Source organism: Rhinatrema bivittatum, chromosome 3, assembly GCF_901001135.1.
Source record: "Rhinatrema bivittatum chromosome 3, aRhiBiv1.1, whole genome shotgun sequence".
Taxonomy (NCBI): Eukaryota; Metazoa; Chordata; class Amphibia; order Gymnophiona; family Rhinatrematidae; genus Rhinatrema; species Rhinatrema bivittatum.
Window position 1 is genome coordinate 245,920,340 of NC_042617.1, and position 22,422 is coordinate 245,942,761.

General features: G+C 44.9%; 1 protein-coding gene across 1 annotated transcript in view; it reads left to right on the forward strand.

The window, feature by feature from the left end:
- Nucleotides 1-22,422, forward strand: part of ENPP1 (ectonucleotide pyrophosphatase/phosphodiesterase 1) — a 225,440-nt gene that overhangs the window by 191,214 nt on the left and 11,804 nt on the right. Inside the window, exons 18-21 of the mRNA XM_029594404.1 lie at nucleotides 3,197-3,366; nucleotides 3,470-3,521; nucleotides 13,396-13,550; nucleotides 21,087-21,222. Coding sequence (XP_029450264.1) covers nucleotides 3,197-3,366; nucleotides 3,470-3,521; nucleotides 13,396-13,550; nucleotides 21,087-21,222 — 513 coding nt within the window. The remainder of the gene's footprint in view (nucleotides 1-3,196; nucleotides 3,367-3,469; nucleotides 3,522-13,395; nucleotides 13,551-21,086; nucleotides 21,223-22,422) is intronic.

Here is a 22,422-nt window from a genome sequence, read left to right on the forward strand (position 1 = left end):
TGCATAGACCTCTTTGCGTCACCTCAAAACCGCAAAGTAGAGAACATTTGCTCTCTCACTCGCAGCCAACACTCTCAGCCAAGAGATGCGTTCTCCCTCTCATGGGCAACCGGTCTCCTATATGCATTCCCTCCACTTCCACTTCTATCAAAGACTCTCATGAAATTACATCAGGACAAAGGATGCATGATCCTGATAGCACCTCACTGGCCTCGCCAAGTGTGGTTTCCAGTACTTCAGGATCTCTCCATTCACAGGTACATTCCCTTGGGAACAGACCCACTTCTGATCACTCAGAAGGACGGGTGCCTACGCCACCCCAATCTTCAAGCTTTGTCCCTGACGGCCTGGATGTTGAAAGGTTAATTCTTCAGCCACTTAACCTTTCAGAGCCAGTTTCCCTTATCCTGATTGCTTCACAGAAGCCTTCCACGAGAACGTCTTACCTCTACAAATGGAACAGGTTTAAGTCATGGTGTTCTCAATCCCTTGATCCCTTTACCTGTTCCACCACGAAGTTTCTAGACTATCTATGGCACTTGTCAGAATCAGGTCTAAAAACTTCCTCCATCAGATAATGCATGTCAGTGAGGTGGCCGCCTTCCATAAAGGTGTCGGGGACGTTCCTATTTCGGTACAACCCCTCGTAACACGTTTTCTGAAAGGCTTGCTTCACCTCAAGCCTCCACTATGTCCTCCGGCCCCTTCTTGGGACCTCAATCTGGTTTTGTGTTGGCTCATGAAACCACAATTCAAGCCTCTCCAATCCTGTGATCTTCGCTATCTCACATGGAAAGTAATTTTTCTTTTGCAATCACATCTGCTCGCAGAGTTAGTGAGTTACAGGCCCTAGTTACCTATCCACCTTACACTAAACTTCTGCAAGACCGGGCAGTACTCTGCACTCACCCTAAGTTCTTACCTAAGGTAGTATCGGAGTTTCACATTAATCAATCCATTATACTACCTACCTTCTTTCCGAGGCCCCACTCCAATCCAGGAGAGCAGACTCTGCATACCCTTGATTGTAAACGGGCTCTAGCATTCTATCTAGACCATACAGCTGCCCACAGGAAAAGCACTCAATTGTTGTCTCTTTCCATTCCATCAAATTGGGGCAGCTTGTGGGTAAGCAGACTCTCTCCTCCTGGTTAGCGGACTGCATATCTTTTTGCTATCAGCAAGCAGGCATTCCGCTTCAAGACCGTGTTAAAGCACACTCTATGAGGGCCATGGTGACTTCAGTAGCACACCTACGCTTGGTGCCGCTTCCTGACATTTGCAAGGCTGCTACCTGGAGTTCTCTCCATACCTTTACAGCCCATTATTGCTTAGACAAGGCCGGAAGACAAGATTCCATCTTCGGCCTATCTGTCTTGTGCAACCTTTTTACAATTTGACGTACCAACACCCACCTGCCCGTTAGGGTTCAGGATGCCCTCTACTAAATTCCACCCAAGTCCTTGTGCCTATTGCACATCTTGGGTACATTTGGTGCATTTCTCGGACATCCTCAGCTCGGTATTCACCCATATGTGAGTACCATCCTGCTTGTTCTGTGAGAAAGCAAATGTTGCTTACCTGTAACAGGTGTTCTCACAGGACAGCAGGATGTTAGTCCTCACGAAACCCGCCCGCCACCCCGTGACGTTGGGTTCGCTTTCTTATTTTATTTTTCGGCACTTCCTGTAGCTTTAAACAAGACTGAAGGGGGACCCCTGCTGGCTGCAGGTTTAGTGCCATTCTGGGCATGCCCAGTAGGTGCCAGTCAAAGTTCTAGAAACTTTGACAAAAGTGTTCCGTGATTGGGCTCCATCCTGTGATGTCACCCAAATGTGAGGACTAACATCCTGCTGTCCTGTGAGAACACCTGTTACAGGAAAGCAACATTTGCTTTTTTATAATTTGATGTTTATATATGAGCGCATTTAATTTGTAGTTTATTTTAGATTTATGGCATCTGTTATGATTCAATTTTGCATGTTTATTTTAGTCAATTGTTATTATGCTGTAATATTTTAATTCATTTTATGTTATGTAATTGCCTCAAGATCATGGAGCAGGGCAGTTTAATAAATCCAAGAACAAATAAATGCAAATAAATACGTTTGTGTATATTGGGTGGGCAATTGTGTAAAAGACAATTTCTGTATGTAAAACACTGGTCTACCCGCAGAAGTCCCTTTGAAATTACCTTTCCGGTTACCAAACTACCTCTATGCAAATGCAACATTAATGTAATATACATACATTATTATTATCCTAGAACTATAAGGACAAGCAGTTGCTAAGATTAATGTATTCTTATGAAGGAGATGCCAAATGAAACTTCAGAATCTGAAGATATCGCTAAATGTAAAAGCTCCAAAAATATATTAACTTGAAGTTTTGTGGATTTTAGTTTCAGAAGCAGGCACTAATACATTTTTTATTGGAGCTTTCCTGCTTATTCAGCCCGATTTTAAAAGGGCCACGTGCGTAAAAATGAGGGGTTTACGTGTGTGGCCATGCGCATTTTCGGAAGGGCACAGCCACGTGTGTAAACACCATTACATGCCGAAGTGCTGGGCCTCGCCAAAGAGGCAGGCCGGGGGCATGGTCTGGGCAGGGAGGGCCAGAACAGCACCATTAGCCACTGTCCCGGGGAAGCACGCACCGGCCGGCTGCCAGTGCGCGGAGTCTACTGCTGCTCCAAAGGAGCAGTAAGGTATAAAATAAAAACAATTCTAATAGGTAGGGGGTAGGGGTCAGGGAGGAGAGGAGAGTGGAAAAGGTAGGAAAGTTAGATAGGGGTATAAGGAAGTGCCCTCCCAGTCCACTCCTTAATTTGAGCAGCCTGGGAGGGAACTGGGGAAGCCCTACTCACGTTGTCATGCTTTGCTTTGTAAAATTCCCCCCCCCCCCCCTCCCATGCTTGCGAGTCGCGGGCCGCCCACACATGCAAGCAGCCATCAGATTTTTTAACATGCACACATCGGTGCACATGTTATAAAATTGTCACATCCATGTGCACACTAGTCTTAAAATCGACCCCAATATGTGCCCAGGTTTTACAATAATTTATGTTTCTTGGTGCCCTTTTAAACTTTCAAAATGATTTCTCTTATAAACAACACTGAGGCTTTCACTAAAATCCTGAACTTCATGTAAAAAGCATACACAGTATTATTGAGTAACTTTAGTGTTTTTGCTATAGACCTATTAGGTTTGACACCAGCATCCAATAATGGCTCTCATGGAAATCTAAATCACCTGTTGAGGAAACCAGTCTATGAGCCCATCCATCCCAAGGAAGTAACTGGACCTTCTATCTGCCCATTTCTGCATGTGGCCTCAGACAAGCTAGGTTGTTCTTGTACTGCTTTAGTAAGTAGGAATCATGTGGCAAAAATGGCTGCCTCATATTTAAATTATGTTTTAATCTATTATGAAAATATTTAAATTTTAATATATTTTCATTCTTTTGTAGGCTTTGTCAGCTGAAGATGTTGAGTCAAAATTAAACTTGAATTCCTCAGAGGGTAAGAAAATGAGTCAAAATAGAGTTATGAAGGATGAGTTTGTGTCTACTCAGTCGCAGGATAGTTTGCTTTTCTTGGACTATAATCAATTGGGTTTTCTTGGACTATAATCACTTAGGGGCAGATTTTAAATACTTGCGCGATCGCGTACTTTTGTTCGCGCACCAGGCGCGAACAAAAGTACGCTGGATTTTATAAGATATGCGCGTAGCCGCGCGTATCTTATAAAATCCGGGGTCGGCGCGCGCAAGGGGGTGCACATTTGTGCAACCTGCGCGCGCCGAGCCCAGCGCGCGCTGCCTGTTTCCTCCGAGGCCGCTCCGATTTCGGAGTGGCCTCGGAGGGAACTTTCCTTCGCCCTCCCCCCACCTTCCCCCCCCCCCTAACTTTGCGCGCGTTGCCGGCAGCCCCGCGCCGTCCTCCGGTCCCGGGGGCTGGTCCGGAGGCCTCGACCACGCCCCCGGGCCGGCGCCACGCCCCCGAAACGCCGCGGCATGCCCCCGAAATGCCACGTCGTTTCGGGAGCACCCCCGGACATGCCCCCTCCCGCCCCTTTTCGAAAGCCCCGGGACTTACGCGCGTCCCAGGGCTTTACGCGCGCCGGCGGCCTATGCAAAATAGGCGCGCCGGCGCGCAAGGGCTCTGCGCGCGTAAATCCGGAAGGATTTACATGCGCAAGGGCCCTGCGCGCGTAAATCCGGAAGGATTTACATGCGTGGGCCTTTTAAAATCTGCCCCATAGGTTTCCAAAACATAGTTATGCAGGTTTTCTCACGTAGGCAATTAGGTCTTTACAATCACAGTCTGATGAGAGAGAGAAAGGAATTCTTTTATAGGAGATCTCATTCATATATACAAAGTATGAGCAGATGTTCCTTTAGTAGACAATGGGCCGGATTTTCAAAAGGTTACGCACTCCAGGCCTATTTTCAAAAGGCCCGGCAACGCATGTAGAGCCCCGGGATGCGTGAAAATCCCGGGGCTTTACTAAAGGGGCGGGGAGGGGGCAGGACGTGGGAGGGGTGGGGCGGTCTGGGGGCGAGGCGGGGACAAGGTCGGAGGTTCCAGGCACCGCGGCCATTTGCCACTGTGCTTGGGATCGTGCTCCAGCAGTCGGCCAGCGCGCGCAACTTACTTCATCCCCAGGGCTGAAGTAAGTTTTGTAATAAAAGATAGAAAAAAGAAAAGGTAGGGGGGTAAGGACGGGGGAGGGAAGGGAAGGTGGGGTGGGGGGTAGGGAAGTTCCCTCCGAGGCCATTCCGATTTTGGAGTGGCCCGGGAGGGAACGGGGGGGGGGGGGGGGGGCGAAGGGGGAAGGCTGCACGACTCGGCGCGCGCAAGGTGCACAATTGTGCACCCCCTTGTACGCTCCGACCCCGAATTTTATAACTTGCACGTGCCTGTGTGCACAAGTTATAAAATTGGGTGTACATGTGCGCGCGCCGGGTAGCACGTGCACATGTTCACCCACGTGCACCCTTTTAAAATCTACCCCAATGTACTGCATGGAAAAGATAGTTCAAAAGTCCATCTGCAGCGTAAGATCTGGCATCCAAAAACTCAGTGGATGCGCTTGTGAAATCAAGGCATTATTGTAAAACCTCTACCAGAGAGAGGTTCGATCAATGAGAATTACTCCTCTATCTGCATATACCAGTAATGCCTGTTCCAGCAGAAGATTTTAACAAGTTTAGAAAAGAGCTCAAGATACTTCTGTTCTGCCAAACATATGACAATTGTGGTTCTGTATCCTGGTTTTCTGTTATTTGCTGCACCACTGTTTAGTTTTGATCTGTTTTCATTATTAGTCAATTTTTTTTATATTTTTTAGCTTTATGAAATTAATTTTATGATTACTTTATCATTTATTATGTTTATTTGCATGTAATTAATTTTATTGTAAATTGCTTTGATTTTCTGCAAGAAATGTGATTCCTCAAATTGACTATAACTAAAGAGAGATATTACAGTACATATATACCTAAGATAATCCAGGAAATAAAGAACTGGCTATTAGCCATGGTAATTTTCATGTATTGCTGTTTCCAGGATGCTCTTTGAAAAATCAAGCAAACTAATATGTTACTGCAGCTAAGAATGCTTAACTGTAACATATTTTATGGTTTGGGTACAATATTTGTTTCTGCTATTCATTGCGAGACAAACTGATCATTGCAGTTCCCTGTACGTACGTACCTGATTCAGTCCAGACTCCTGGGTTTATTCACCCCTGCTAGCAGATGGAGACAGAGAGAAAGCTTCACTGACACTGCTTGATAAGCCCTGGTTCCACCTGCAGTTCCCCAGTATTTCTGTCTCCAGCAGATGGTGGCTGGTGCATAAACCTGCAGTTTTCAGTTCTTTTTTCCTTTTTTTCTGTTTTGGGTGAGTCTTTCTCCCAGGAGTTTGGATCCCAAGGGAACCCATTCCCTGTTTGGCCGAGGTGGACAAGCTGGAGGTTGGTGACCTTTTTGTATGCTCGATCCTTGGTGATCCCTCCTCTCCACGAGGCTGCCTAGGTGGCTTTCAACTTTGGGGTGTTTTTCCCCTCTGCTCCTTATTTCTTTTTTAGAGCCTCTTCCTCTCCTAGGTTTCTTCAGCTGAACTGAGCTGGACTGTTCCCTTCAGCCTTAGGAGAGGAGAGCCCTCGATTTTTCTGTTTTAGTAAAGTTTAAAAAAAAAAAAAAAGAGGAAATCATGAGAGGTCTAGAAAGGGTAGATGTGAATCGGTTATTTACTCTTTCGAATAACAGAAAGACTAGGGGGCACTTCATGAAGTTAGCATGTGGCACATTTAAAATTAATCGGAGAAAGTTCTTTTTTACTCAACGCACAATTAAACTCTGGAATTTGTTGCCAGAGGATGTGGTTAGTGCAGTTAGTATAGCTGTGTTTAAAAAAGGATTGGATAAGTTCTTGGAGGAGAAGTCCATTACCTGCTATTAATTAAGTTGACTTCGAAAATAGCCACTGCTATTACTAGCAACGGTAACATGGAATAGACTTAGTTTTTGGGTACTTTACAGGTTCTTATGGCCTGGATTGGCCACTGTTGGAAACAGGATGCTGGGCTTGATGGACCCTTGGTCTGACCCAGTATGGCATGTTCTTATGTTCTTAAAGTTCATAGAAACAGGAAGGTTGTTGCTGTAAGGAGCAGCTGAGCGGTAAGGCTCTGAGGCCTTTTCCCTTCCCCTCCTCCTCCTCCTCCTCCTGTGCATTTTTACTGGCGTTTCTTTTTATTTTGTGTCAGCGGGGAGGGTTTTCTTCTCCCGCCTCCAGGGGGAATGGTTCACGATTCGGCATGCCACGTTTGTGGTGCGGCTTCGGCATGTCTCAGTTGGGCCGGCCTTTGTTCTGCATGTAGGGCCCTTTCTCCTCCCGATGGCCGTGAAGTGCAGAAAAACTGAATGCCTCATGGTGACTGCGGTCGACCCCACTAGTGCTGCTGCTGCTCACATCGGGCCCGCTGGCTCCCTTGTGGCTGGAGCGGTGGCCATTTTAGACCCCAGTTCGCACGTGCCGCCATGTCCTGAAGGGGAGGGGGATCTCCCTCCACTGCTTTCCCCTGTCCACTCGGGTCCCTTTGAGGGGCGGGGGGCACAGTGGAGTCACTTGGGAAGGATATGCGGGCTCCAGGGCCATTGGGGATCAGGCCTCTTCCTTGCCTGTGGCTCTGCACGCTTTTTCCCTGGATTTTATCCTCCTGCTTCACCAGACCTATATGGCTTGGCAGGAGGGGTTGGGATCCCGGCAGATAGGCCTGGCATCCTGGGGACCATGCCCCATGCCTTCTGGAACCATGGCAGGGTCCAGTCAGTCATGGGACGTCAGACCCTCGGGGGTTCAGTGCTTGTTGCTTCCAGGGGGGATGGCTGACGACTCAGATGACTTAGTGGGGTCACTAGACTCCCCCCTCCAAGGATATGGTGATAATCTCGGGAGCACACGGTGATGATCAAGGGCTGCCTGATATAGATCAGGGGGATGATCTGGGGGCCCCTCCAATTCTGGAAGGGAATGACTCTAAAATTCTCCATTTGTTTCAGAGGGAAGAGTTGGCTCCTTTAAACCTTCTGGTTCTCGAGGAGCTGGGATTGAAGGCCCCTCAGGAGGATCTGGACATGGGTGGGACGGATCTGGTGCTCGATGGCCTTAGGGCTCCTCTGACAGTGTCCCTATCATAGGTCCGTGAAGCAGTTGGTGGAGCTGGAATGGAATACCCCAGACTCTGGTTTAAGGGTTGGAAGAGTGATGTTGAAGCTTTATCCCTTACCTGAGCAAACTTTAGAGCTTTTTTCACTTCCAAAGGTGGATGTGGCAGTATTGGTGGTGACTAAGAAAACCACTATACCAGTTGCAGGCATGGCTGCCCTCAGGGATGTTCAGAATCAAAAGTTGGAGCTTCATCTCAAATGGATTTTTGAGGTGTCTGCTTTGGGACTGAGGGCCACCATTTGCTCCAGTTTTATGCAGAGAGCCTGTCTGCACTGAGTACAATGATTTCAGGATGCACAGGCACAGCAGGTACCGATGCGCCTAATGCAGATCACGAGGAAGCATCTGTTGTGTGTGTAGCAGATGCTCTCTATGATTTGGTCCGTTCTTTGTCTCAGATTATGGGTTCCGCAGTGGCGGCCGGGCATTTACTATGGCTCTGTAATTGGTTGCAAATGTATCTTCTAAGTCTCAGTTAGGGTTGTTAACCTTTAAAGGGCACCTCTTGTTTGGAGAGGACTTAGAACAGCTGATGAAGCAGCTGGGTGAGACGAAGGTGCACAAGTTCCAGAGGACAAGCCTTGGAATAAGCAGGCCTTTCAGGCTCGGGTGCATTTTTGGGATGGTAGACAGTCTTGCCCTTTGAGAGATGCAGCGATGTCGCAGAGACAGTTTCCATCTCAAGGCTCGACTTGGGGTCAGTCCTTTCGGGGAGGGTGTAGGTCTTTCAGGGCTCCCACAAGTGGGGGAGCTATGGGGGCCAAATCATCCCAATGAAGTGAGGCCAGTCCACTCCACCATTCCCTGAATAGAGGGTCGCCTAGTGTGGTTTTTCGGGGAATGGACCAAAATTACTCAGGATCAGTGGGTCCTCAGTGTAATGAGATGGATACGCATTAGAGTTTGCGTGCCCTGTTCGTGACCTGTTTCTAGTCTCCCATGCTGATTTTTAGAAAACCATCATGCAGTTTGGGAGACTTTGCACAGGTTGCACAGCTTAGGGGCCATAATCCCGGTTCCCCTGGGTGAATGGGGCAAGGGTTGATACTCCATTTATTTCGTGGTGCCAAAGAAGGAAGGCACTTTTCGCCCCATTCTGGATCTGAAGCATGTAAATACTGTGTTGAAGGTCCCAAGGATTCACTTGGAGACTTTACAGTCGGTGATTGCAGCGGTGCGCAACCGAGAGTTTCTGGCCCCCCTGGATCTGACGGAGGCTTATCTGTATATTCCAGGATCACCAGCACTTCCTGAGATTTGCAGTGCTGGGTCAGCATTTCCAGTTCCAGGCTCTTCCCTTCGGGCTGACCACGACTCCCCACATATTCACCAAGGTTATGGTGGTGGTGGCGGCAGTGGCGGAGTGCTGGTGCACCCTTATCTGGACAATTGGCTCATCAGAGAAAAGTTGTTAGACGGGTGCTGTGTCGCGGTGCAGAAGGTAATTCGGCTACTAGAGTCTCTTGGCTGGGTGGTCAATCTGGCGAAGAGCCATTTGGTCCTGTCTCAGTCCCTCAACTACCTCAGAGCTCGTTTCGATACGAGGCAGGGCAAGGTGTTCCTCCCGGAGGAGAATATGTCCAAGTTACAGACACAAGTTCGGTGCTTGTTGGCATTGAGGGTATCCAGAGCCTGGGATTTTTTTCAGGTTCTGGGGTCGATGGCTTCCATGCTGGAGCTAGTGCCATAAGCCTTCGCACATTTGAGGCCACTTCAAAGGGCTCTGTTGGAGAGGTGGAATCCGTTGTCAGAGGCCTTTCATCAACCTGTCTTTCTGGATGCTTCGACCAGGGACAGCCTCTCTTGATGACTACAGTCATCCAATCTACAGTGTGGTGTCAATCTGGAGGTTCCGAATTGGGTGATTCTTAATACAGCCAGTCTCTCTGGATGGGGGGCGGTGTATGAATGACAGAAAGCCCAGGGCATTTGGTCTTTGGAAGAAGCCTCTTGGCTTATCAATCTGTTGACCAGGGCAGTGCGGTTGGCGCTACTCACTTTTCTACCTCTTATTCAAGGTCGCTCGGTCAGGCTTACATCAGTTGACATGATGGCACCAAGAGTCGGGGGTGGCCCTTGAGGCTCAAGAGCTGTTTCACTGGGTGGAGCAGTACTTGGTTCAGATAGCGGCGTCTCATATTGCAGGCATCGAGAACGTCCAGGCTGATTTCTTCAGGTGCAAGAGCTTGGATCCAGGCAAATGGGAATTGGCGGATTTGGCGATGCAGCTCATCCGAGAACAGTGGGGTTGTCCTCACCTAGATTTGATGGCAACCTAGCTCAAAATAAAAGCACCTCGTTTTTTTCAGCCGCAGAAGAGAGTACAGGGCCATGGGAGTCAGTGCTCTGGTGGTACCCTGGCCTCAGGGGATTCAGCTCTGTTTTCCCTCCTTGGCCTCTAGAAGGCAAGGTCTTGCATCTGATAGAAAAGCATCCAGGGGATGTGGTGCTGGTATCCCCAGAGTGGCCAAGGTTGACCGTGGTTCGCAGATCTCATCAATTTAGCAGTGGACGGCCTGCTATGCCTCAGTCATCTTTCTTGTCTTCTCCGTCAGGGTCCCATATTTTCTGACCAGGCAGATCGCTTTTGTCTAGGGTCTTGGCTTTTGAGAGGCAACGCTTGAGATGGAAAGGATACTCTTTTTTGCAAGCTAGGCAGACATCTACTTCCCTGTTGTACGTTCGGTTGTGGAAGGTTTTTGAGGCTTGGTGCATATCTGAAGGGATAGTGGCTGAACATTCCTCCTTGTCTCACATTTTGTCTTTCCTGCAGGAAGATTTAGGTAAAGGGCTTGCCTTTAATTCTCTTAGGATGCAAGTAGCAGCTCTGGCTTGCTTACAGGGAAAAGTTGAGGGATACACCTTGTGTTCTCATCCCGATGTGCTTAGGTTCCTTTGGGGAGTGAAGAATTTGTGCCCTCTGGTGCGGAAAGTCTGTCCCTCCTGGAACCTTAATATAGTTCTCCAAGTGCTGTGTGAGGCTTCAATTGAACCAATCCTTAGGGCAACCCTTAAGGACTTGACTCTCAAGGTCATCTTCTTAGTGGCCATCTGTTTTGCCAGGAGGATTTCTGAGTTTCAGGCTTTGTCTTGCCGTGACCCATTCCTTCAGATCTCTGATTCGGGCGTCTCATTGCAGATGGTTTCTTCTTTTGTTCCGAAGGTGGTCTCTGCCTTCCATGTTAATCAGTCTATAGAACTTCCAGCTTTCCTAGAATTGGATGCTTCTATGACGCATGCTCGAGAGCTTAAGCTATTGGATGTTCGCAGAGCTTTGCTGTGGTATCTCAAGGTCACTAATGATTTCAGGAGATCTGATCATCTTTTCGTTTTATGGAGTGGCTCAAAGAAGGGTACCCATGCCTCCAAGGCAACCATGCAAGGTGGCTTAAGGAAGCTATTGGGTCGACTTATATATTATCAAAGGTCGTCAGGTTCCTGAGGGTTTGCGAGCCCACTCGACTTGGGCTCAGGCGGCTTCGTGGGTGGAGGCTCAGTTGGTTTCTCCGCAAGAGATTTGCAGAGCGGCGACTTGGAAGTCGCTGCATACCTTTGCAAAGCATTACCGGCTGGATGTAGGGGACTTGGGCTCCTTGTCATTTGGTGAAAGTGTCTTGCGAGTGGAACTCTCCAGGTCCCTCCCTAAGTAGGGAGCTTTGGTACATCCCAGGAGTCTGGATTGATCTAGGTACGTACAGGGAAAGGAAAATTGATCCTTACCTGCTAATTTTCGTTCCTGAAGTACCACGGATCAGTCCAGAACCCACCCGGTTTTTGGAGGTGGAGGGTCCTCCGCTCAGCATACACCTTTTGTTTCGGTTAAGGACTACTAGTTTTTTATCCACATTTTTACCAGTTTACCAGTTTTGCCAGTTTTTATTGAGCTTTGCACGTAACCTTTTTGCTTGTATACATATCAATACTGAGGAACTGCAGGTGGCACCAGGGCTTACAAGCAGAGTCAGTGAAACTTTCTCTGTCTCCATCTGCTGGCAGGGGTGAATAAACCCAGGAGTCTGGACTGATCCATGGTACTACAGGAACAAAAATTAGCAGATAAGGACCAATTTTCCTATCTTGCTACGGTACTTCACTGAGTCCAACTGTATGAGGTTGCTGAATATTGTCATGTATCAACGGGAATCAAAATTCACCGGATATGATATTTAGCCATTAAATTAGTGACCCACTAATCAAAAATAAACAAAAAGTATTCCCACCACATAAAATTGTCTTCTAATGCTGCCAATCACCGGCCGCTCTGAATTTGCTCCTCCCCTATTCTGCAATACAGACCAGAGCGAGTGTCGTTGGGCACACTTCATGTGCCACATTGCTGCTGCAGCTATTGGGAAGAAGATGACCCATATGTATTTTTCAGTCTGATGTTATCCCAGGCCACCTTGAATTCCAGCCCTTGCTTAGATAAATGTGTGGGTAGCCCCGTGCCTCCGGACCCCACGAATTGTCAATAGCCCATAACAGTATGCATTTTGGAGTGCTTTATTTCTATTGGAAAATAACAGCTTTGAAAAGAAAGATCTACCTTCTTTGTCCCATCCCAAAATATTGTCCGTCAGACACTGATATTCACACACAATCAATAAACTGTTCTACTGGTAAGTAATTTTTAAATAATTTGCTCTAGGAATATGCCGTGGTTTAAAATGACATAAGAAATAACAATATTGTTATGTCGTTTTATGTCATTTAAAAATGAAAACACAAAAAAAGGATGTTTCATTGTTTTAACATGTACTATTTGCAAATAGCCCACACTAAAAGTTTTCATGTGCGTTAAAGAAAAAAAAAGAGAACAGAAAAAAGAATTGAAATGAAAAAGGAACAAAATGAAGAAACAAAGCAAAAACATTTGGCATGCACACTCCTAGTTTGCTCTCCTGGAATTCTTCTGAACCTCACCAATAGTGAGAGTCACAAATTGTCTCGCAAACCCAACTTCTCATTGGTTCACATTGGTCATGATGTCACGTATGATATATAAATCACTGAATCAACCAATTCACATTGCAAGTATGGTAGTTTGTGACCATGATTGCCCCTGGGGCTTTCAAAAGAATGCAGGGGAACGAATAAAAAAACAATTCCTTGCCAGTGAAGATAACGAGGGGAGGATGGGGATGAGGAAAGGAAAGGTCACCAAATTCTGAAGGGTTCACCAGAATTGTGCAATGAGAGAAGCAGAGGAACTGTCAGCAGCCAATCACAGAAGAGGGATTTTGCCTATCATTTTATAACATAAGGAACAAAACTGTTATGTTCTGGAAAAAATACAGTGATGCCACCCTAACTCCATGTCACTTAAGATAACAGTTCAGTTCTGATTTTCTGCCTCCCAATTGAGCATGTTCTGATTCATGCCTTTGAATGTGTTAGAATGGGAATTAGTCCAGTTCTGGTTTTCTGATCTCTCTTCAGGACATTGAGCTGATTAGTATCATTTAAAATATATTTTCAGAAACTTTGCATTTTTGCACTTTTGTGTTTATAATATTCCAAATAACATAAAGAGAAACCATGTGGAATCAGACACCCGGCAGAGAATTTCTTCTAGAAACTATAGGTTCACATTTTTTCTGTTACCACAAGTACAAATGGTAAGCTTTTTAATAAGGTCTCAATATTTCTATTTTAGTAACGAAGACAAACAGCCAAAATTTACCCTTTGGGAGACCAAGAGTTTTACAGAACCATACCAACTACTGCAGCCTGTCTCACCGTCAGTATGTGAGCGGGTTCAGCTTTGATATCCAGATGCCTTTGTGGAGTGCATACACTGTTGGCAAACATGCAAGTATCAATGAATTTTCTTCATCCATTGTATATCCCTCAAACTTTAGACTTCAAACACAGACTTTGCATTAAGCTTGTAAACTGATTTTTCTCAGCTGAATCAAACTTTCCAACCCCAGGAATGCTCAAAACTCTATATTGTAAGTTTGCAAACAAAAGCACAGGTTGTGCCCATGAAAGGAGACCTTTCTTCCTGTGATTCATTTGATAGGCAGTGCTTCCAGAGAAAAGTCAAGTGCACAATTTATATGGAACCTTAACTTAAACAACTGGTGCATGAACTGAACAAGGATTCTGTGTGCTTTTCTCACTTCTCCACCTTCCGTCACATATCAGAAATTGCTGTTTGGCTTATCCTCCTGTGCAAATTCTCCTTCTTTCATTTGGCTCTCTCCAGGACTCATCATGCACAATCTCCATTATTTCTCCATTTTTCTCCCACATCAAGGCCAAATATTGCAGTGATAAATTGTAATTGGGAAAAGTCAGTTCCTAACATAGCTACTTATAGCATTGCAGTTTGATTAAACATGAAGGGAGCTTAGTTTATCAAACATTTTCTCCCATTGGTATTGAGCGAATATTACCCATATTTCAGCAGAAACCCCAATCCTGACCAGAAGTCTTCCACTTGTTAGTAGAGAGCACTAACTGATGGGCTACGATTCTGATCTCTTCCAGTGCTCCGAGGTCTTTAGCTGAATATAAAAAGAACACAGCAATATACCTTTCTATATTCTTCAGTCCATGCAGTAAAGCACATTATACCTACAGTGTATTTATTTATATATCCATGAGTTTAGATCCTTTGCAATACCGTGTGAATTAGCATCTGATATAAGCAAAGCCCCTGTTTTTCTGCAGCAGATTTTTCAAGATTCCGCGACAAGAGTTAGCAAATTCGATGGCAAACTTTTCAAAATTCTGTGGCAACTATATGGCAAATTTTGCATGATCTTGAATAAATTTTTTCATCTCTTAATATGCCAAAAAGTCTATTTTTTTTTTTTTAAATGGAAAACCTTTCACATTATTTTTCAACAATTGTATCGCCCTTCCCCTTTGTGCCTGGGAACGGATTGCACCTCCTCCCCATTATGGCTGTACCCCGTAGAAGGCTGCAGAGGTATAGTCTGAGCAGACACATCCCTCTAAGCTCAGTGCTTCCCATCTAGAGTGCTGTGGAACACTGGTGTGTGCCTTGGGGAAATTCTTAATGTGCAGCGGTGCTGGCAGCCTCAGGATGTCCTCCTCCCTGGTTCCATTGCACAATGCTCCAAATCTCCTTCTTGCAACTCCAGCCCCTCCTTCCCATGCTCATGATAACCAGACAACGCTGAGAAGGGAAGTGGGGGGGGGGGGGAGAGCAGGGAGCTCCCCCAGCCACAGTGAACAACAGGCAAGAGCCTCAGCTCCTTGCTCTTGCCTCTTGTTTACTCCCCCGTTCCCGCCTGCTGCCTGGAGTACAGGGTTTTTCTCTGCTGTGCTGTTTGGTTGGAGAAGTCACTGCCCCAAGCCTTGGATGTCTGCCTTGCAGGGACTTGGGACTTAGATGACAGCAAAGTAAGGAGACACCCAGAAATGCAGCCTGGTGAGAATGGTTTGAGGGGAGGGTAAATGCTGAAAGGCGGTGAGGGGAGGCAGTTCAAAAGGTGGTGAATGTTGGGGGAGGAATCACAGGATGCTGACACAGTATTTATTATGCCCTGATGCTTTTGCCAACCAGACTGGAAGATTGGAAGGTCAAGTTGGGCAATAGCAGGGGAGGAGGGGGAGAGAGAGTTATCAGATATGAAGGACAAAGGGGGAAAAACAAGAAGGCAAGAGAAGGGAGGGCAAGAGAGAAGACCAGGGACTGAGGAAAAAGGGAGAAAGGACCCTAGATATGAAGCAAAGTGATGGAGAAAGAAGACCCAGGAAAAAAGAGAGAGAGAAGATCAAGTACGATGGAGAAGGACTCAGGAATAGGGAGAGAAAGGAGGATATGGTATAGAGAGGCATGAGAGAGAGAAGGAGACAGAACACTGGATATAGGAGAGTGGAAAGGGAGCCAGGATGGAGGAGGAGGGATTGATGACCAGGTATTGGAAGAACAGACAGGGAGAAAGGGTACTGGAGAATGAGGGAGAGCTGGGGATGAGAGAGAGAGCGAGAAGACCCTGGAAGAGGAGGAGGAGGAATGAGGGAAGGAGAGAATCAAGGAAAGAGCAGAAAGATTGAAAGAGGAGAGAGAATTAAAATATCCACTCAAGGAAAGAGATGAAGAAGGAAAGAGGGCCCCAGATAAAAAGAGGGAAAACATAAAAAGAATGAATTTCTCATAAGAATGAGAGATAAAAGACCCAATCAGCCAAGAAAGTAAGTCAGAGACATCAAAGGCTGGAAACTTTTATTGCCTGATAAAGAATAGTGTAAAATATCTGGGTTCAAAGTCTCTGACCTGGATGTGTCTCCCACGTAGAATTTACATGTCGGGAAGAGTTGGATTTTTGTTTGGTGTATAATTAATTCTCTTGTATGCAGGACATAGTCCCCAGCATGGAGGCGTTTGTATTAGGCCCAAAAATGTTTTGTGGTAACAAAACTTAAGACATGGGCCTGATTTTCAAAATGCATTTTACCCATGTAAGTGAGCTTTTGAAAATTGCTACAATATATGCCATTGAATTGTCAATAGGGTTTGCCCACGTTTAAGTGCACTTAAAGTGGGTAATAAATAGCTTTTGAAAATTGCTATGATGGCATGTTAAATTTATATTCGTAACTCCTTTGAAAATTCACCTGTATGCCTTTAGGTATATTTTGAGAATAGGTTGCTACAATTTTCCATGGGGACAGCCCACTGAACAACAACCTGCAACTCCCCCTTCCCAAATGACCTGCTCACTCATTACTAGCAATAAAGGGAACAAGTGACCCAGATTCACCCACCAGAACTCTGGTAATCTTACCCTATGTCCCGCCTTCCCACTGGAGGGAGAAGAACAGTGCATCTTACATGCATCAACCCTACCAGCTCCAATCTGATGTTTGAATGTGTGGGGCTCTGTAATCTCCCAGAATCGGCTAGTTCTGCATGTTTAGCTGTCAGAGTAAAGCCAACAGAATGAGGCACACAAGATGAAAAGTGCAAGTCTTCTGCTAGTGGTGGGGAAGGGGAACAAGAATTGTGCAATATTTGGTTTGGTGCGCCACCAGGATTGAGCTGACTTGAAAATATGTCACAGAATAAAGAAGGTTGAAAAGCACTGCTCTAGCTCACAGAACTGGTGACGGTTCCCTGTGCTGCCGAGGACTAATGGCTGGGGAGGGGATTTAATATCTAATGGAAAAATGGGGAATAATACTCTCTATAGAAATACATGTATGTATGTATATATATATATATATATATATATATATATATATATATATATATATACACATAAATAAAAAAAAGATAAAAATAAGGGGAAAGGAGTAAACATTATCCAGATAAAAAAACATTTATATAAATAAAAAAAAGTAAAAAAAAAAAAAAAGTAGCACAAATTATATTCAAGTGCAAAACATACCTCTCAGCTGGAATCTAGTTAAAAGCAGCAAAGGTAAGGATGAGAACAGGCAATGCTATGTCTTCACCACTAGATGGCAGCAGCAATATTAATAATGGGGATCTGCAGAGACTTTATTTAAGCTCTTCTGTGTCCTAGTGATTAACCTGGTGCTAGCTATGTTAATTGGCTGTAAGAGAGAGAGCCAATCAGCATGCAACTCAATGGTTCCAAGCTGAGAGTAGTCACACTGAATCAGCTTTGCAGGCAGTAGTATGCAGCAGGGGAACTTCAGATTTATTTTATTTTATTTATTTATTTATTTAAAGCTTTTCTATACCGACTTTCATGATAAAGATCATATCAAATCGGTTTACAAAGAACAGAAAGGAAAACAACGTTAACCATAACTGGCAGGAGCGAAAGTTGCAATAAAACAGGGGGAAGTGACTGGGAAGAAGAAAGCAGAAGGGGGGGAGAAACTCAGAAACGAATTACAACTATACCGAAGGCAGGTATTTGAGGCCTACATCTGATCTGTGGCATAGCAGAAATCAAAGATTGGTTGATTCTGCAGAGGCTTGTAAATTAAATGAATTATGTGGTTTTTCCCATGGCGGCAGGATCACAAGAATCTAGTGCATTGATCATAAGGCAGTTTATGTTGGCTGTTCAGTAAGTTGGGAGACTGGTAGGAAGTTAGATATCTAGTGGCCTCCTAATAATAGAAGCCAGCTTTTCAAAATGATTGGGGATACTATGCTCAACACAAACTCTCTCTCCCGAATTTGCTGAATATTGCAGCTCCTCCCACAGGGCTGACATCTGTGCTCCAAAATATTGTTTCTATGGCACTAAAGTACTAATTGAACACAAGCTATCAATATTATGAACCTTAATATGGTCTTCATTTCTTCTCAAATCTTTGTCTAATTATGGATATTTGTTTCCAGTGAAGATATACCAGACTTCTCCTTATTTTTAGTTATTTCTTTCTTTCCTTTCCAACTATGGGGCATATGCAATAAAACACACAAAACAGCCAATTTTAGCATGGGCTCATTAGAAGCTGCTTAAGGAGCCGAGCAAAAAAAAGATTAGTGAGCTTTGTGGTAAATGTCAGAAGTGGCATGGAAACCCAAAAATGCAATGGCCAAATCACGTGAGCATGCTGCTTATAGAGGGCACGCTAATTAGCACGAGCAGGCTAAACTGAGCTTGCTCGATTCTCTTGGTTTCTTCTGCTGGCTTCCAAAAGCTATACAGCTAACCCTGGTACATGGCGGTTGCTGGTCATTGAAAGGGAAGAAGTGAGAGAACCAGTTGTGAGGGGGGGCAAAGGAAAAGTGTTACTTTAACATGACTGAGGTCGATATTAACTAGTGAACATTTTAGGGGCAGGGATGGGCAATTCCAGTCCTCGAGGGCTACAAACCAGTCGGGTTTTCAGGATATCCTTAATGAATATGCATGAGAGAGACCTGCATACACACTGCCTCAGTTGTATGCAAATCTATTTCATGCATATTCATTAGGGGTATCCTGAAAACCCGACTGGTTTGCAGCCCTCGAGGACCGGACTTGCCCCACCCCTGTTTTAGGGGCACTTACAAAATAGTGTGGTGGGCGAGCATACAGTGCTATTTAATGCATGTGATGTGCTTTCATTGCATGCACGTACATGCAAACGGATGGCCTGGACATGCTAATATCTGCTAGGGCTCCTTTAACATTCCTGTATAGCTCGCTGCTGTTAGCATGCACAAGACAGCCTTAATGTGCATGCTAAAGGTTATTGCTTAGACCCCTATATTTTATGTAACTTAGTCATACTTTTAGCTCTGATAAAAGATTGTCTGAACATGCCAATTAAAAACATATGCTAGGTATACAAACACGGTTATTGAATATCATGTTTTTGTGCACGTAAGAGAACCTAAGCTTTCAGAAATAAACTAGAATGTAAATGTTGTTTGTTGGAAAAGGTTAGGATCAATTCAAAATCTAAAGATCATGCAAACTTGAGCGTAAGAAGCCTGCTGCTCAGTTTACTTTGAACAGTGTTGAAATAGTCTAGCATTTGCCCAAGGCCTTAATATCCTGCATCTTCTGGAACAGGAAAGCATTTCTCAGAAAAACGTGTGTAAGCAAAATCTTGTGCAGTGTTACAGGTTCACTCTCGGGCCAATACAGTACAGTGCGCTCCGGTGGAGGTCGATATTCGGTGGAGCGCACTGCTACCCCGCGTTTGGACGCACGTTTTCGACGCGCTAGCTCTACCCCTTATTCAGTAAGGGGTAATAGCGTGTCGAAAACGCGCGTCCAACCCCCCCTCCCCCCGAAACTAATAGGGCCATCAACATGCAAATGCATGTTGATGGCCCTATTAGTTATTCCCGCGCGATACAGAAAGTAAAATGTGCAGCCAAGCCGCACATTTTACTTTTAGAAATTAGCGCCTACCCAAAGGTAGGCATTAATTTCTGCCGGCGCCAGGGAAGTGTACAGAAAAGCAGTAAAAACTGCTTTTCTGTGCACCCTCCGACTTAATATCATGGCGATATTATGTCGGAGGTCCTAAAAGTTTAAAATAATTTAAAAAAAAAATTTAAATTGGCCCGCGGCTCGCGGGTTGAAAACTGGACGCTCAATTTTGCCAGCATCCGGTTTCCGAACCTGTGGCTGTCAGTGGGTTTGAGAACCGACGCCAGCAAAATTGAGTGTCGGCTGTCAAACTCGCTGACAGCCGCCGCTTCCATTAAAAAAGAGGCGCTAGGGACGCGCTAGTGTCCCTAGCGCCTCTTTTTACCGCGGGCCCTAATTTGCATGTTTGTCCCCCCTGAATTGCACTACCTTTACTGTATTGGCCTGTCTGTGAGTATGGCAACACAAGGACACAAAACACTGGTGTCTCCCAGGCAGTTCCTCTGGCAATAACCACCATTCCAGACACAAGACTAGCCTCCTGCCGGCTCCCTTCCTGACAGGATCCCCTACACCAAGCATTTCACGCTATGCTCACAACACTGAGTCAAAACAACTGCGGATGCCAGGATAAACAGTGTTTTATTACTATTGCTAGTTTACGTTCCGGAAAGCAAGGCAAGCCAGCAAAGGATATAGCAAAGACAATAGTTTCAATAATATAATACAAATGCTTTCTTATGATTATTAGGAGAGCGTCTGAAAGTCGAGGATTCTCTCTCACTATCTGTCTCTCTGCCTCTCTACACAGGGATTTCAATATTTATCCTTTTTTTTCTGCATATGCAGCACATCTTAGAACGTGCTGCAAGAGGCGCATGCTCCCCTCCTCCTGCAGCATACTGAGTGTGAGAAACCAGCAACTTTCTCTTTTATCATACATATTCTATACTCCTTAGTCAAGTTTGCTGCTTTTCTTTTTTTTTTTTTTATTTCTTATTAACTTAAAATTTAAAATAATTATCTCTGTTGGTATTGGAATACTGGAGATCTGTCCAGTTTTCAACAATACTGTAGAAATTCCAGTTGTCTTCTCCCAAAAGATAGGGATATAGTTATTCCAGTTGTAATCCTCGCTGGTCATGAGTACATATTTCTCAGTATAGAAAATGCTTAGCAATCTGCCAGAAGCTCTACCAGCTCTCGCTGTACAGGTATGAGTCATTTTTTTCTTTGTATGTCATAGGAATGAAAAGCAGGTTAGGAAGCTGCTTCTTATGCATTACTAGTCCCCAACATCTGGATCTGATTTGCTTTTCCACTTCCACTCCTAAAGGCAGACACACTTTTCTGAAGTACTTAAATTAATAGCTTTCTAATCTAATGGGGTAAATCTCGTAAGTAAAAAAAAAAAAAAAAAAAATCCCTCGTCTCATTCATGCCCTCCACCCACGTCCCCACCTGTCTTGGTAGAAAGAATGAAGAATGGAATTACAATCTATGTTGCCAATCTATGGTTGGTTTCTCTAGTCATTGTAGTAGCTTAACTATTTTGTTTGGATGTTTTCATCACTAGGCGAAGTTATCTGTTTCCACGATAGATGTTTCCAACTGTTTGTTCACAGACGGCCGCATCCCTCCAAGATATAGTCAGAAATGTTCTTACTACAAAAATCACCCTCTCCTAAAGTACGGCTTTCTTTTCCCACCAAGTAAGTCCAGACGTGCATCGAAAGGGCAAGGGATAGTCTGACTGTTAGGTAAAGGTTTCCATTTCGCTTCTGCTAAGTGAAAGGAAAGGCTTTTGTGGGTTACAAACAGGGACATATTTCCTTCGTTATGTTCTGTTCATATTGCAGCCTTAAAGAGGGTCATTTACAAAGGGGACTTCTGCTGGAAAAGCACTGCTTTACCCTCAGAAGTGGTCCTCTAGGAAAGTGCACGACCTCTGTGTGTGTGTAAAATTGCACGTGATCAGTGTAGGCGAGGATGGGACTACTGTATATAGTTTTTTTTATTTCAAAAAGTGTGTGTGTGTGTAAATTCTGTTGGCAAAATAATGCACAGCAAATCTGGGATAATGTTCAAAGCGGATTTACAGATATAAGATAGTTTTGAAAACGAATGTAATTTATGTGCATATTTAACAATAATTTATGCCTAAATAAATAAAATAAATAAAAAAGATCTTATGAAATTGCCCCGCATCTGTGAACTGCAACTCATTGAAAATTCAATAGAGGATATGTGGCACCTCCAAAGTGAATTTTTTGCAGAGTATGTGTGCTTAACAACTGAGAGTGTCCTCTTGTGGTCAGAGCAGGAACAGCGCAGACAAACAGCGATGCTATGGGATGGATTTTAAAAGCACTGCTTGCGCTAAAAGGCCCATACACATGAGCACGTGGCATGCATGTGAGTGCCGCATATTTTAAAAGCTGCAAATTACACACCCTGGGCTTTTACGTGTGTACGTTTTGAAAATCTACCCCTATATCTTGTCGCCATTGTTTTGGGCACAGGTTTAAATTGATTTGCTGCATCATTTTAACCAAAGTAATAAAATTACAAAGAGACACAAACTCTTAGAGACTAGAGTAATACTCCTACATAGCAATATTCTGGTAGCAAGAAAGCCAGAAGAGGGGCTGGCCTCCTGACTCAGTGGCTGTGCTGAGCGCCGCCCTAGTGGAGATCTGTGTTCAGTTCTGTTTCGGCTTCCCATGCTGGGGATATTGCTGAAGCAGCATTCATGAGTCTTAGGGATAGCATTTGTTGGCCAGATCCGGGATGCGTGAATATTAGGTTCCAGAAGGGAGTCTGCAGTCTGTGTCGTCTCCCCTAGGATTGCCACTGCGATGGTTGGGCTAGATGCAGAACAGGGGTGCAGAAAGGGAGGTTATAAAATAAAG